Source organism: Schistocerca nitens, chromosome 8 (genome assembly GCF_023898315.1).
Source record: "Schistocerca nitens isolate TAMUIC-IGC-003100 chromosome 8, iqSchNite1.1, whole genome shotgun sequence".
Lineage (NCBI taxonomy): Eukaryota > Metazoa > Arthropoda > Insecta > Orthoptera > Acrididae > Schistocerca > Schistocerca nitens.
Window position 1 is genome coordinate 516,054,126 of NC_064621.1, and position 14,348 is coordinate 516,068,473.

Below are 14,348 nucleotides of genomic sequence, written 5' to 3' on the forward strand. Positions count from 1 at the left end.
CAAACTCCAGTCCCTGCTTAAAGCCTTAGGCTCATCCCAGAACATCTCCCCTGAATCCATTTCCTTCCTCACCCCTAGGACATCCCATACACCTACCCATGCTCCCCAAAATCCACAAACCTAACAATCCTGGACACCACATTGTGGTTGGTTATTGTGTCCCCACTAAAAGAATTTCAGCTCTCATTGACCAACACCTCCAACCAATAGTGCAAAATCCAGCCTCCCACATCAAAGACAACCAACCACTTCCTGCATCGGCTCTCGACCATACCTGCTGCTTTACCTCCTGGGTCCCTAATCACCACCTCATTCCTCATACATCTTATAAACTTTATCCTAACGCACAACTACTTCTCATTTGAAGGAAAGATATATAAACAAATCTGTGGCTAAGCCATGGGCACCCTCATGGTAGCTTCGTATTCTAACCTTTTTGTGGGTCATCTAGAGGAGCCCTTCCTAACCTCCTAAACCACCAAAAACCCCTAGCCTGGTTCAGGTTCGTTGATGATATCTTCATGATCTGGGCTCAGGGCAAAGACACCCTATTTCATTCCTTCAGAACCTCAACATCTTCTCTCCCATCTGCTTCACATAGCCCACCTCAACCAAGTGTGCCACCTTACTAGATGTTGTCCTCTTCCTCTCTGATGGCTCCATCCGCACCTCTGTCCACATTAAACCCACCAACCACCAACAGTACCTGCACTTTGACAATTGTCATCCCTTTCACACCAAAAGCTCCCTGGTTACCCAGGCATGACATATCTGCAGTGACAAAAACTCCCTTGCCAGTATGCTGAGGGTTTCACCAGTGCCTTCACAGACAGGTACTATCCCCCAGACTTAGACCATAAACAGATCTCCTGTGCCATTCCCCTCACACCCCCAATCCTCCCACCACCGCCAAGAACCACCCACAAAGAAGTGTCCCATTCATTACACAATACCACCCCAGACTGGAACAACTGAACAACATCCTTCACCCAGACTAGAACAACTGAACAACATCCTTCGCCAGGGCTTTGATTACCTATCATCGTGCCCTGAAATAAGGGACATCCTACTCAAGATACTTCCCACCCCTTCTAAAGTGGTGTTCCGTCACCCACCCAACCACCACAACATCCTAGTCCATCCTTATGCCATTCCCAATCCCATCCCCTTGCCACAAGGATCATATCCCTGTGGGAGATCCAGGTGCTAAACCTGCCTAAATCACCCACCCAGCGCTTCCTATTCCAGTCCTGTCACACTTATCCTATCCTATCAGGGGCCAGGCCACTTTTGAAAGCAGCCATGTCATTTACCAGCTCTGCTGCAGTCATGCAATATCATTCGATAGTGTTTTTTTTATTGGTATGATTACCAACCAGCTGTCCACCAGGAGGAATGACCACTGCCAAACTGTGTCCAAGAGCAAAGTAGACCACCCTGTGCCACAGCATGCAGCTGAACATAACACACTTGATTTTAATGGCTGCTTCACTACCCAAGCCAACTGGATCCTTGCTTCTCCACCAGTTTTTCTGAACTGCACAGGTGGGAATTATCTGTACAATGCATTCTTCACTCCCACAATTATCCCGGCCTCAACGTATGGTAACTTACTGTCCCCACACCCTCCATGCAATAGTTCCCACCCCCTCTACCCTATCATCTCCTCCCAATTCTCATCTCCCACCCTGTTTATATGCAGCCCCTGCCAATGCATTTGCCCATCTTTCTCTGCGCCTTTCCTTTTGTACTCCTTTTTCCCCCACTTCTCTGCCCCACAACCTCCTGATGCTACACCAGTTGGCAATCTAGTCCCTGAACATTCCACCAGACAGCATTCGTCTCTCTCCCCACCCATACACTACTATCCCTTCCCCTTCCCCACCCCCTCCAGTTTGCTGGTGTTTTTTTACTGATGAAGGCTGTGACTGAAAGCTACATGTGAGTGTCTTTTTAATTGTGCCTGTCTGCAACTTGACATGCCTTCTTTATGGTAAATATCAATCTGTCCTTTCCTGCATTGTTGATATTCCTACCCAGAGTTTCCATTGTTTGACTTTATCCTCCTCCCTCATTATTGTCATACTACATTTCCCCGCAATACAAATAAATCTACCTTTACCACTCCCAACACCATCTATATTCTCCTGTTTTGGACCCTCCAGTCCTCCTTTCGTTATTCTTGCCCCTTCTTCCTTACAAGATTCATCACCTGTTTCACGGCACACACTTCCCTGTTTACCTGATTCTTTGTAGTGTTCAACAGATTCATTTAATAATGTACATATATTGCAGTGTTTGCTTTGGTCCCTTCCAGTGCTTGATTTGTGACGGTACACACCGGTACTCCTTACTGTTACCTCTGCTGAAAAATCAGAACCACAGATGTGAAGATGTGGTACAATAGAACTTTGCTGTGGTTGAAGCAATGTAAAACGATGCCTTCTTGGTATTAGACTAGACTGCACTTTATCTATATATATATATATGTAGTGGCAGGCAGTGAGAGATAGCTGTGGCCAGCTGACTCATCTTTGCCCTCCCTGCCTAGTCCATTGCTCTGCATGTGCTCCGCGACTGTCAACTGCCATATATCACTCCTGTCAGTTTATTCGATTCGACTTGGTTTTGTGTGTCAGGTACCTGTTCTATCTGTCACTGTTTTGTTGTGCTTGCTCATTTCCCTTGAGTAATGTTCTAAAATCGAAGTGTGTGAAATTTTTGCTTCCCTTGTAACTAGTTATTTCAGTAGAAACCTCATAGATGAAAACTACACAAAGAAACTGAAAAGTGCCCGCCCCTGCCGCCAATGAAAACAGTTCAAGTAGAATCCACATTTCCTGCTTCATCCAGTGACACTTCATCTTCTTCTGTTGGGAACATTAGAAAAGCTGATAAACAGTGGCCAGTGTGTTGGGCTTTTGACAAAAGAACAAGTTTTGTAAAAAGAAAAGAAAAGAAAAGAAAAGAAAAGAAAAGAAAAGCGACAGAGAGAGAGAGATTGACGTATCGTACACAACAAAAAACTGAGCGGTGAAGTTTGCCGAAAAGTTGGATCTCTGGGCACTGTGGGGGGACTGGATGTGATATCACCAATTCTGGGGAAACTTGAGCCTGCCAAGCAACAAATAGCATTGAATAAAAAAAAGATATTTGATCACAAAGACAGTGCTGCACATGGAGTAGCTGTAAAATTTTAGCTGAGTCCCAAAAAGTAAAACTGGAAAACATTTGTTTGAAAATTGTCTCAAAAGAGAAAGAAGTTAGTGAGAATATTTCACACTGCCTATAAGGTTGCAAAAGAGAGCCAATCTTTCAATAACTTGAATGATGTTCAAGAGCTCAGTGGATTGAGTATGGGCCGAATTGTATATTTGAATAAGTAGTGTGTGAATGTTGTGAACCATATTAGTGCAGGAATAAGGAAACATTGTACAGAAAATAGTACTAGCGAACAATAAGTTTACAATCATCATTCACAAAGCACCTACGTTAAGCAAAAAATCAGCTCTAATTTTGTACATTAGAGTTTGCCATACAAAATTGAGCAAGGATCCCCTGTAAATTTATTTTTGGATGTAGCTGAACTTGAAAGTGTGATGTCTCTTGGCTTTTTTCGTAATGTGCTTCAATGTCATGAATGCTTCAAATTAGATGAAAACATTTAAAAAAGTATATTTATTTCTGTGTCTTGTGGTGGAGCTGCAGTGATGATTGGATGAAAATCTGGAGTTGGGACTCTTTTTTTTAAAGACATGGGAGTGATCTAGGACGACTTTCAATTCGCACCCCATCAGCTGTCCAGTGTGCAGATTTGCTTTATCAGGTATTGGTGAACACAACCTACAGTTACGTAAATGCTCTGTACTACTCAGTCTTGGTGTTGGGACATTATGTCAACTTCTTGCCACTGCTCGCACTCCCACCACCCGGCCATTATTAATTAGTTGTTCTGAAACACACTATTGACATTAACATTTTGTTTATTATCTGCGACTCCCTGGTTCCTAAAATTCTGCCTCACCTGCGCATCTTCCTGCATTAATTTCTCTACTTTTTGTAGATAATAAATTTTCCATTATCATGCGTGGGAGCTATGATGATTTTATTTCTCCTAATCATAAGTAGCTGCCTATGGAAACACATAGTAATTTGCTCTAGCTCTAATTTATTGGTGAAATATGACAAATTTGTCATCCATTTTGAAGCAAACCTCCTTACAGTTTTCTTTTCAGGAACTGAACTTTTTCCCGACGCAGGAACTTTTTGCAGTTCTGTTTGCTTTTGCCAAACCCACTATTATTGAAAAAATGCTTTCTTAGGCCGACTATGGCTGTGCCACCAGCTGAAATGCTATGTGGCGTGTCAGCATCGGACTCAGCTTGGTAGAAGGGAGGCAGTCCGATGGCGGAAGAGGCCAGAAGCTTACGCTGCAGCCAGCGAACTTGTTGCCAAGTTGTTGTATATGGCGGATGAAAGAAGAGCACTATATCTACATCACAAAACCATTATTCCCTTCGCTAATTTGTTGTATATGGAACACAAAATAGAGCACTGTATCAGGAAATCATTATTATCTTCACTGATTTGTTGTAGCCTTAGCCAAGCTGTGTGGTTGGCAGTAATTGATATGCATGTACTGGAATAATAATTGTTTGTTTATTAACCGCGCTTTAAACTCAGTACACCTTCTGGTGATGAAAATCCACAATTGAGTACAACTGAAATATCTTTCCGTGATGATGTGTAGCAAGAGCCCACTACGATGAAGCCCACGATCGTTGGTAGTGGTGATAAGCAGGGAGGTGCCGTGGATGCATAATGACATGGTGCCACAAGGCTGTGAGCTCGTGGGCAGTCGAGGGAGAAGCACATTGAGTCGGGGCCTTCAGGAGTGGCTTATGGACAGTCAGCGGCTGTGATCCTGGTGAAGGCACAAGACGTCAGTTAGGCTCTCCAGAGAGGCTGACGGACGTCCAGCTGCTGTGATCCCGGCAAGGGTGTGAGATGGCACTCTTCGATGGGTAGCAACAGCAGCAGGTATTGTGGGTTGAAGCATACGCTCGAAGGTCATTGGCAGTCAGCCTGGAGCCAAACTGTGTGACCAGGGACTGAGCAGCGACCTGAGTACCCCTTGCCTGAGGAATACAGGCCCAGTGGCTGTGTGGGCCTACACAGGTGCCTGTGTCTGCAGCACTGTTCATCTGTTTACCGTGACCTTGATGATGCATATCTGTGCAGCTTGTGCACCCAGACACTGTGGTGACTGCAGAAGGATTGATGGTAAACAGCTCAGCTACTCTACTGTTGACTATCTCTGTCCTAAGGTAAGGCATGAAACATACCTATGATTGTGATGGCTGAATATACAGGGTACAGGCTTGCACATACTGCAATTATCATATATGAAGCATGATTGCCATATGGAGAGAAACATACTTGCATTGATCATTTACTCGAAACTGAGGAAAAATATTCTAAAATTGTGTTTATGAAATGTAGTTCAGTATTGCTATGTAGCCCAAACTCTGGGAAAATCAGAAGATACGAATACTGCATGTTAGCTCATTTCTAAACATACTGGAGATAATATTTTTTGACTGTAAAGATTGTGCTGTTATACTTTCCTGCTTTCTCATAAAATTCTGCTCTCTTGTTTTGAAATGTCTCACATTAGTTTATTAACTCGTGCACTGTATATATGCATATTCTGTGTTTGTGTGGCAACTACAAATACCATAGGTGCACAAAGAAAACGTGACTATTCATGTAGATAAAACAACTTTTTCAGTGTCTCATCTAAGAAAATTAATATTTTATTCTGTCAGTGAAGGAATATTGACTTTAGAAAGCTCTGACAGAATCTGTAAATAATTGTTATTGTATCTTTTGTTACTGTGTTGGTGCATTTCATGCTCAGTAATATAATGTGTGTATTTTAATTCATCCACGTTTACATTAGTTTGTTTTTCACTGAAAAGGTTATGACCAAACAAAACATTGATAAAATTTGCAGTTATCACTACTGCACAGAATGGAAGCTAGAATTTTTATGACTTACTTAACATTTAAATTTGTCTTAAAGCTGACCGAGTATAATAAACTATAGTTTCTTCTAACAGATTTTCTCAGTTGTTTGAGAGAAGTGCTGATCTTGGCAATGGTATCATTTCTGCACCTAGTCGTTTTTTGCCATTATGTGATCAGTCTCTTGCTGAGGCACAGAAGACTTTGTATGAGGCTCAGTCCGAAGAGATGAAGTGTGATTTAAGCATAAAAACAAAAACTCATGCCCGTATTACAGGTATGTTAATTTAAATTAGTACCTTTATTTTCATACATTTTCCAGTATTTTCCTGCATATATTGTTATTAATTTACAGGTTTACCAGTATGTCCTGAACTGCACCGAATTGCATTTCCTCGCAATGACGACATAGGAAATTTTTTGAGAGTTTCTGGGACAGTAATAAGGATTACAACACCTAAAATGCTAGAGTTTCGGAGAAGTTACATTTGTGCAAAATGCAAACACATTTTTACAGCAGAGGTACAGTTTAACTGTTAACAAATTAGTGCCACATAACTTGATATTTATGTCCTATTTTTCCTCAGAATACTCTTCCAAGTAGCTTCTCACATCATAGATATTTGATTACAGTCTTATGTAAGTAAGGATCTCTGTCAGAAGTCAATAAATGTTTGCCAGGTGCTGCAGTGATAAAAGCACTGGATTGAAATTCTAAAGAAATGAGGTTGGAATTCTCATCTGATTGATCTAATTTAGGTTTTGTATGATTTGTACACACTTGCCAGGACCACATGCAACAAAGTAAGTTTACATCATTTGTTTTATAAATATTATCCTTCTGTAATACGCCATTTAGTAGTTTGCACCAGAGCCCATCTCTTGTTTCTCGGAAGGAATGAAAGATGATTATTAGAAAAAAAAAATATTACAAGAATGAACTGAGAGTGGCAGGCTGCCATCAGTTCAGTGGCAGGCCTCGTGTGGCCTGCAGGGTGGGGTCTCTGCATCTCTGGTCTAAATCAGTCAGGCAAAGTACAGAATATTTCCTTGAACAGGCTACGTCCTGTTCCTTTTGCCAGTTTTTTCCCAACTGAGCTGGCTCCCTTCCTTCAGTGACTAATATGTTGCTGCATCTAAATACCCATCCATCTTATAGTTGACTAGTGTTTTCACATTTGTTATGTGTGTGTCCGTTTTGAAGTTTTGACAGTTATTACACCTGTCTTTCACAACACCCATTGATGTTTTTCGTCATTATTCTTCCTATCCAATACATTTAATATCTGTTTAATTTTGTCCTTGATTATTATTAGTATTTTCTTGGGAAATACATTCATGCTAGATGACGGGACAATAAACATGTATTACACATATTTGTCAAGTCTCAAATCTCTCTTTCTCTGTCTGTGAGTTGAGTACACACATGACGGCCCTGTGTCGTTTTGTAGGATTACTGCCTTCACTTCAGTGAAAAGTTTGTTCTGATGTGCACAGAACGATGGAGGGGGAGTGGGGTGTGGGGGGGGGGGGTATATAGATTGACATACCCCAGGTATGTGATCTTTTTTACTACATTTATAGCAAGAGGCCAACCGTTTGGCGCAGGCCACTTGCTCATGCTGTTCAAAACAAGAGGGATACAAAGAAAATGGCGTTTGCTGTTCGCGATGCCAACGATGCATTAGCCTGTGTCAGCCTGGTTGGGTTGCTTGTACTGTAGCTACCTCCTCACCTGCAGCGCACCAGGCTCCATGCATCAGTTTTGTACGCTGTCCGCTGATAATGTCACCGTTGAGTGCCTGTAAGCTCCTTCCTGTATGTCAACAACAATGACACCACCCCAAGCCTCTGATTAGCATCCTATGGTGTGAGAGACATCAAACACCTGTGCAGTATTCAATGTAAGGTCCTCAAACTGCAGAGCACATTGAAGTACCACCTTATCTGGTGCCAGACGAATTATTGTGTCTTTGATTATAGTGTCTACATAAGATACCTGAGACCCAACTGTGACGAACTGATGATTGAGGCCAGGAAGCATGGCTGCCCAAGCACGATATGATTACCCCAACTATTCGCAACGTTTGTAGAATTCAACACGCGCATTGATCACATGCTTACACTTGTGGTGATAGGAGGACAGCAAACTACACAGTGTCAAAATAAAATGACACTGGTTCTTGCAGAGGAACTAACTGTCACAGTTAGCATGGTCTCCCTGTCAACTACTCAGAATACCATAAAATGTTGACAAAGCCACTTCTCGTAAACGCCTCGGTCTTCTGCGGATTCAAGATTGGGGTGGGGGGTGAACAACTAGCAGATGAGCCTGGGTCAACATAGCCAACAACATTCTAGCATGGCCATATGTCTCTGTTATTGTTGCAGAAGTGACTGGAGTAAAGCCTCCATCGAAGAGCCAAACGTCAGAAAAACTGCAGAATTCGAAACACCCAGAAATTTATCCCATCCTTGTCACCACTTGTGTTCTAATTCAGAACACGAGGAAATGCATGACCATAGGAGAGATACACTTTATTGGGTAACAGAGTGACATCAACAGGAATACAATGAAAGCAGTGTTCGCTTCTCAAACACTTAAACAACTAAGGGCTGAAGGGACTGTGCGTGCCCTTATAAAGATGTTATCCACGTCAGGTGACACAGGTGTAGCGCTGTCCTCACCAAGCAGACAGGGTGACAGCAGCGGTCGGTAACCAGGCTGTTCCTGGGGCCGCCTCATGTAGTTACAGTTCATTTGCAAGTGGCCCGACTTACATTCGCCGTGGGCAGTAAGTGTGGTATTTGGCGGGTTACTACAATCTGCATCTAACAAGTGCATACTTATGTGGAATCTTTTGCAAATGTTATATTCGCATGCTCTCTATGAATATTCCAAAGTATACTAGCACCACCACTGTGGGTATATCACAAGTAGTTTATGTGAAGTGCAAAGCAACTTTGCTTGCATCCATGAAGATGTGTGATTTATAGTCATATTTATAAAATACTTTCAGAATATTTCTGAGAATATCTTTTATACACCAAGAACAAAACTACTTAATAAAGGAATTTGTGCGCCATAGTTAACCAACTAATTTTACTATTTTTTCATTTATTTACGTGCACTGATTTGATGCACATACCCATTTCTGTCTACATTTATTGTCATCACCTATTAATTATTGCTCACGTAAGTAATGAAAGCTGTCATTTGACCTTTTTCTCCAATGTTACATACTCGATCTTCTATTTCTCTGTTTATCTCAGAAGAACCTAACGAATAAGAAATTATAAAAAAATTAAAGAATTTCTTTGTATTGGCCGTGGGATTTGTACTGGTTCATTGTAATTAAAGTGCAACTACTCACGGATGTCCATTATGGGCTGTAATTACTGTATGGCAGCAAAACTTGCTAGGTATGCTAATGTCTAATGTGGAACCAGTTTACTCTGGGAAAAAATTAGTTCCAATTGTAACCACCAGATGCAAATCTGACACTGTACACTGTATCATGGTATAACATCTCTGCTGTCATTTGACAAGCCATGATGTGAGTGAACATTATGGCTATAGAGAAGAGCCAGCACGTTGAGAGAGTGTTGCCAATTGACAGGTCCGAGGAGGGATCCAGTGTTATTAAATAGTTTAAAGATGATGATAATGAAATTTGAAAACACAGGTGAGGTTGGTGTTGTACCTGGAAGAGGATGGCATCCTAGCCCAGTGGAAGTTACTGATGAGGTTGCTGATGCTGTAACTAACCATGCAGCACATGCCCCAGGTAATGCTATTGCTCGTGCAATATCGTGGGAATTTTCCATTCTCTGGTCAATAGTATGGAAAGTTTTGTGGGCTATTTGACAATGCTATCCGTACAAGAATAATGTTGACTGGAATACTCCCTTTCAAATTCTAAAGGTGGCAGGGGTAAAATACAGGGAGCGAAAGGCTATTTACAATTTGTACAGAAACCAGATGGCAGTTATAAGAGTCGAGGGGCATGAAAGGGAAGCAGTGGTTGGGAAGGGAGTGAGACAGGGTTGTAGCCTCTCCCCAATGTTATTCAATCTGTATATTGAGCAAGCAGTAATGGAAACAAAAGGAAAATTCGGAGTAGGTATTAAAATCCATGGACATTGTAGTTCTGTCAGAGACAGCAAAGGACTTGGAAGAGCAGTTGAATGGAATGGACAGTGTCTTGAAAGGAGGATATAAAATTAACATCAACAAAAGCAAAACGAGAATAATGGAATGTAGTCGAATTAAGTTGGGTGATGCTATGGGAATTAGATTAGGAAATGAGACACTTAAAGTAGTAAAGGAGTTCTGCTATTTGGGGAGCAAAATAACTGATGATGATGGTCGAAGTAGAGAGGATATAAAATGTAGACTAGCAGTGGCAAGGAAAGTGTTTCTGAAGAAGAGAAATTTGTTAACATCGAGTATAGATTTAAGTGTCAGGAAGTCGTTTCTGAAAGTATTTGTATGGAGTGTAGCCATGTATGGAAGTGAAACATGGACGATAAATAGTTTGGACAAGAAGAGAATAGAAGCTTTCGAAATGTGGTGCTACAGAAGAATGTTGAAGATTAGGCAGGTAGATCACGTAACGATTGAGGAGGTATTGAATAGGATTGGGGAGAAGAGAAGTTTGTGGCACAACTTGACAAGAAGAAGGGACCGGTTGGTAGGACATGTTCTGAGGCATCAAGGGATCACAAATTTAGCATTGGAGGGCAGCGTGGAGGGTAAAAATCGTAGAGGAATACCAAGAGATGAATACACTAAGCAGATTCAGAAGGATGTAGGTTGCAGTAAGTACTGGGAGATGAAGAAGCTTGCACAGGATAGAGTAGCATGGGGAGCTGCATCAAACCAGTCTCAGGACCGAAGACCACAACAACAACAACAACAACAACATCCGTACAAGATGCGTATGGTGCAGCAACTGAAACCTCATGATCTGCAACAATGTTCTGAATTTGCTCTTCGTTTTCGGACACGGATTGACATTTATGATGTGGCCCGAAAATATTCTACGTAGTAATGAGTCACATTTTACACTACAAGGTGCTGTAAATATTCAGAACTGCCAAATTTGGGGTACTGTTAAACCATGTGTTGTTCACGAAGAGCCATTGCACTCAACGTATGTGACTGTGGTGTGGATTCACAAGCACCATTATTCTCATTCCATTCTTTGATTACACCCAGAGGACCGGTCAGTTGTACCATGACTTCTGCACATCATCAAGACATCCTTGTACAACCTGTGATTCCTGCTTTGGAAGAGTATATGATGTGGAAACCACTGTTTTCATGCAATAAGGGACAACACCCTATGTCACTTTCCCAGTGAAAGATCTGCTTAATGCAACCTTCCATGAATGTGTTACTTCCAGAGGTTTCCCAGATGCATGGCCTCCAAGATCACCTGATCTGAAGCCACTTGATGTTATATTCTGGGGATACCTAAAAGAACGTGTTCAACTGGGACACTTTCAATCTCTATCTGGTCTGAAGGCCAGTATAGGGGAACACATTGCTCAGATTCCTCGGGAACTGTTTTTGAGCAATTGTTGATCATTTCATTTTATGGATGGAGCATCTGGTTGATGTCTCCAGTGCTCATATTGAAAAAATTGTGTAATCAGCAGTTAATAATAAAATAAACATTATGCCATTCTCACTTATTTGACCCTTCCTGCCATGTCCCGTTTTAATCCATTACATATGGAAACATTTCATTACATCTTTCTTGCACTCACACCACCATATTTGCACCTGGTTACCAAAATTGGAATTAATTTTTTTCTCAGCGTAAATCTCTACCACATTAACGCTTTAGAATAGCTACCAAGTTTCGTAGCCATACGACAATTACAGCCCACGCTAGATCTCTCTGAGTAGCTGCATGTTAATTGTAACCGGTATGTTACAGGTTACATATGTGTTGAAATGTCTTAGTTGCCATTTTTGTACTTAAAGGATACCCTTAATTAAATTTCCAGTTTCAAAATGCTGTAGAAAGGGAAGCATTGCTCAGAATGGTGTCAAATTTGAACAGTATATTACTGATGCAGGGTGAAATGTCGTGGGAAAAATAATCACGAAAAATTTACCAGTAGATGGTGCTGTTATGTTTCTTACTGTAAATGGGATCAGATACAAATGACGGATGAATCACAGTACGACGGCTATTATTGAGTAGCACATTACACCATCTGTACTGTTCAATATGCACAACTGCACGACTTTGGCAGTCAACAGTTGTGCCACTGTTAGTTAGGTAAGCCCATCCACCACAGCAAGGTCATAGCACATTGGTTGGAAAAAATCAGTTTTTAACTGTCCTTGGACCTAAAACTGCATAAAAAGCAAAATGACATCAGTTTTTAATTGTCGTGAGACTCATGCAAGACACGTTCAGTATGTTGTCCATTGTTTTCTGCCACAATTTGAAAAATAGCATGTTCCTTGACAGACTGGAGTGTCTTGGGGGTCACATTCAATTCAGAATGTGTTGCACAATGAATGCCTTCAATTCAGCTATGTTCCTAATTGGAGTACTGAACACATCATCTTTCAGATGACACCAGAGCCAGACGTCGCACAGATTAAAATGGGGTGATCTGTACGACCAGTCTGTGGGGAAATGACTGCTGATAGTTCTAGCATATCTGAAATGCCTCTGCAGAAGCCACTTCACTGCCCGTGCAATGTGCAGAGGAGTACCATCTTGCATAAAAATGATACTACCCACACATCCATGTTGTTGAAGAGTTGTAATAACACTGATGCATAAAAGCCTCTCATAGTGTTAATCAGTGGTGGTACAGGTGACAGAAACCACAGGGCTCATCTCCTTGAAAAAATATGGCCTTACAATGAACAGTGCCATCAACCTGCACCACCGTTGCAGAATGAAGTGGTACTGGTTGATGTGTGTGTGGATTTTCCATGGCCAATGTTCTGCAATTCAGCTGGACATGTCCGCTTGTAGATGGAAATGGGCTTTGTCTGCCCACAATATTTTCCACAGCCATTCATTGCCCACTACCAAGTGAGCAAGAAATTCCAGATCAGCAGGCCAGCAGGAAGAGACTCCTGAACATGGATGATTCCCTACATCGAGTATATGCTGTTCAGATTTCTTTCTAAAGCATTTTGAAACTGGAATCTTAATTATGGACACCCTGTAAAACAATCTATAAGTTAGTAACATCAACATAAGTCTCAATAATTAAAAAAGGAATAAAGAAATCCTTCGCATTTATGTGCTAAATCTCCATTTTGCTATATCTGTTTACTTATTCTGTGTGTTCTAACTCAGGTAGCATTCCTTCAAGAAGGTCTTACAGATTTCATCTCTTCATCCTTGTTTTTCTGCCCATAAGCACATTGATACTGATAAATCCTTAACCTTCCCCATTTTTCCTTCTCATCTTCCTCATATGATCACACAATGAAATGCAGAAATTAAATTTATGTATTACAGGTGTCAGTCAATGTATACTAATTACAAACAGTAACATGCAGGAAAACTGGATCTTCAGCATTAATCAAAACAGGTTCTTCTCTGGAAGCTGGAAATAAGAAAGATGCTAAATATGGACATGAATCAGTTATGTCTGGTACATCTTTTCAATGGTTTAAATGGCCAAAACTGAACTATACGCCAAAAACTGAGGTTGTTTAATAATTTCTTTTTGATTGTTTGTCAGTGAACATAGAAACGAGATGTTTCACTGGGTTGTATCCTCTCTCATACCAATATGTCAGTTGTCATCCGCATCCTTAGCTCTGAATTATGTAAGACCTACCTTCACATTTTCAAAGCCCAGTAGTTTCCCCATATTTTTTTTTTTCGATTCTGTCATTTTGCCTTAATCCCTGATGGTAAAAAGCCTGTAGATTTGACAGCTGGAGCTCTACCCCTATCCTCAGCTTGTTGCCATCTATCAAAACCTAACACTGCTTAACAGATTTCTTTATAGACAACTGTTATTTACTTTGTTATGTTTTATAATATTTTTATATAATTGTATTTTTACTGTATTCCAGGCTGATTATGAACTTTATTATGTAATACCTAACCAGTACAAGTGCAGGAATCCTGAAGGCTGTAAAGGAACAAATATCTCTCCAGTTAAAGTGATTGATCATGACAATTACAAGGATTACCAAGAAATAAAAATTCAGGTAAAAGAAAGCTTTTAAGCATGAAATTGAATAAAGTCATTTACAATTCAGTAGTGTCTGTCCTTGTTTCATAATGTTGTTGTATTGACCAGTAAATCATAAGTTTTGAAAA

General features: G+C 40.9%; 1 protein-coding gene across 3 annotated transcripts in view; it reads left to right on the plus strand.

The window, feature by feature from the left end:
- LOC126198582 (DNA helicase MCM9-like) overlaps window positions 1-14,348 on the plus strand; it is a 138,673-nt gene that overhangs the window by 32,748 nt on the left and 91,577 nt on the right. For all 3 annotated transcript variants that reach the window (XM_049935019.1, XM_049935020.1, XM_049935018.1), the window contains exons 3-5: window positions 6,123-6,304; window positions 6,383-6,549; window positions 14,099-14,236. In XM_049935019.1, coding sequence (XP_049790976.1) covers window positions 6,123-6,304; window positions 6,383-6,549; window positions 14,099-14,236 — 487 coding nt within the window. The remainder of the gene's footprint in view (window positions 1-6,122; window positions 6,305-6,382; window positions 6,550-14,098; window positions 14,237-14,348) is intronic.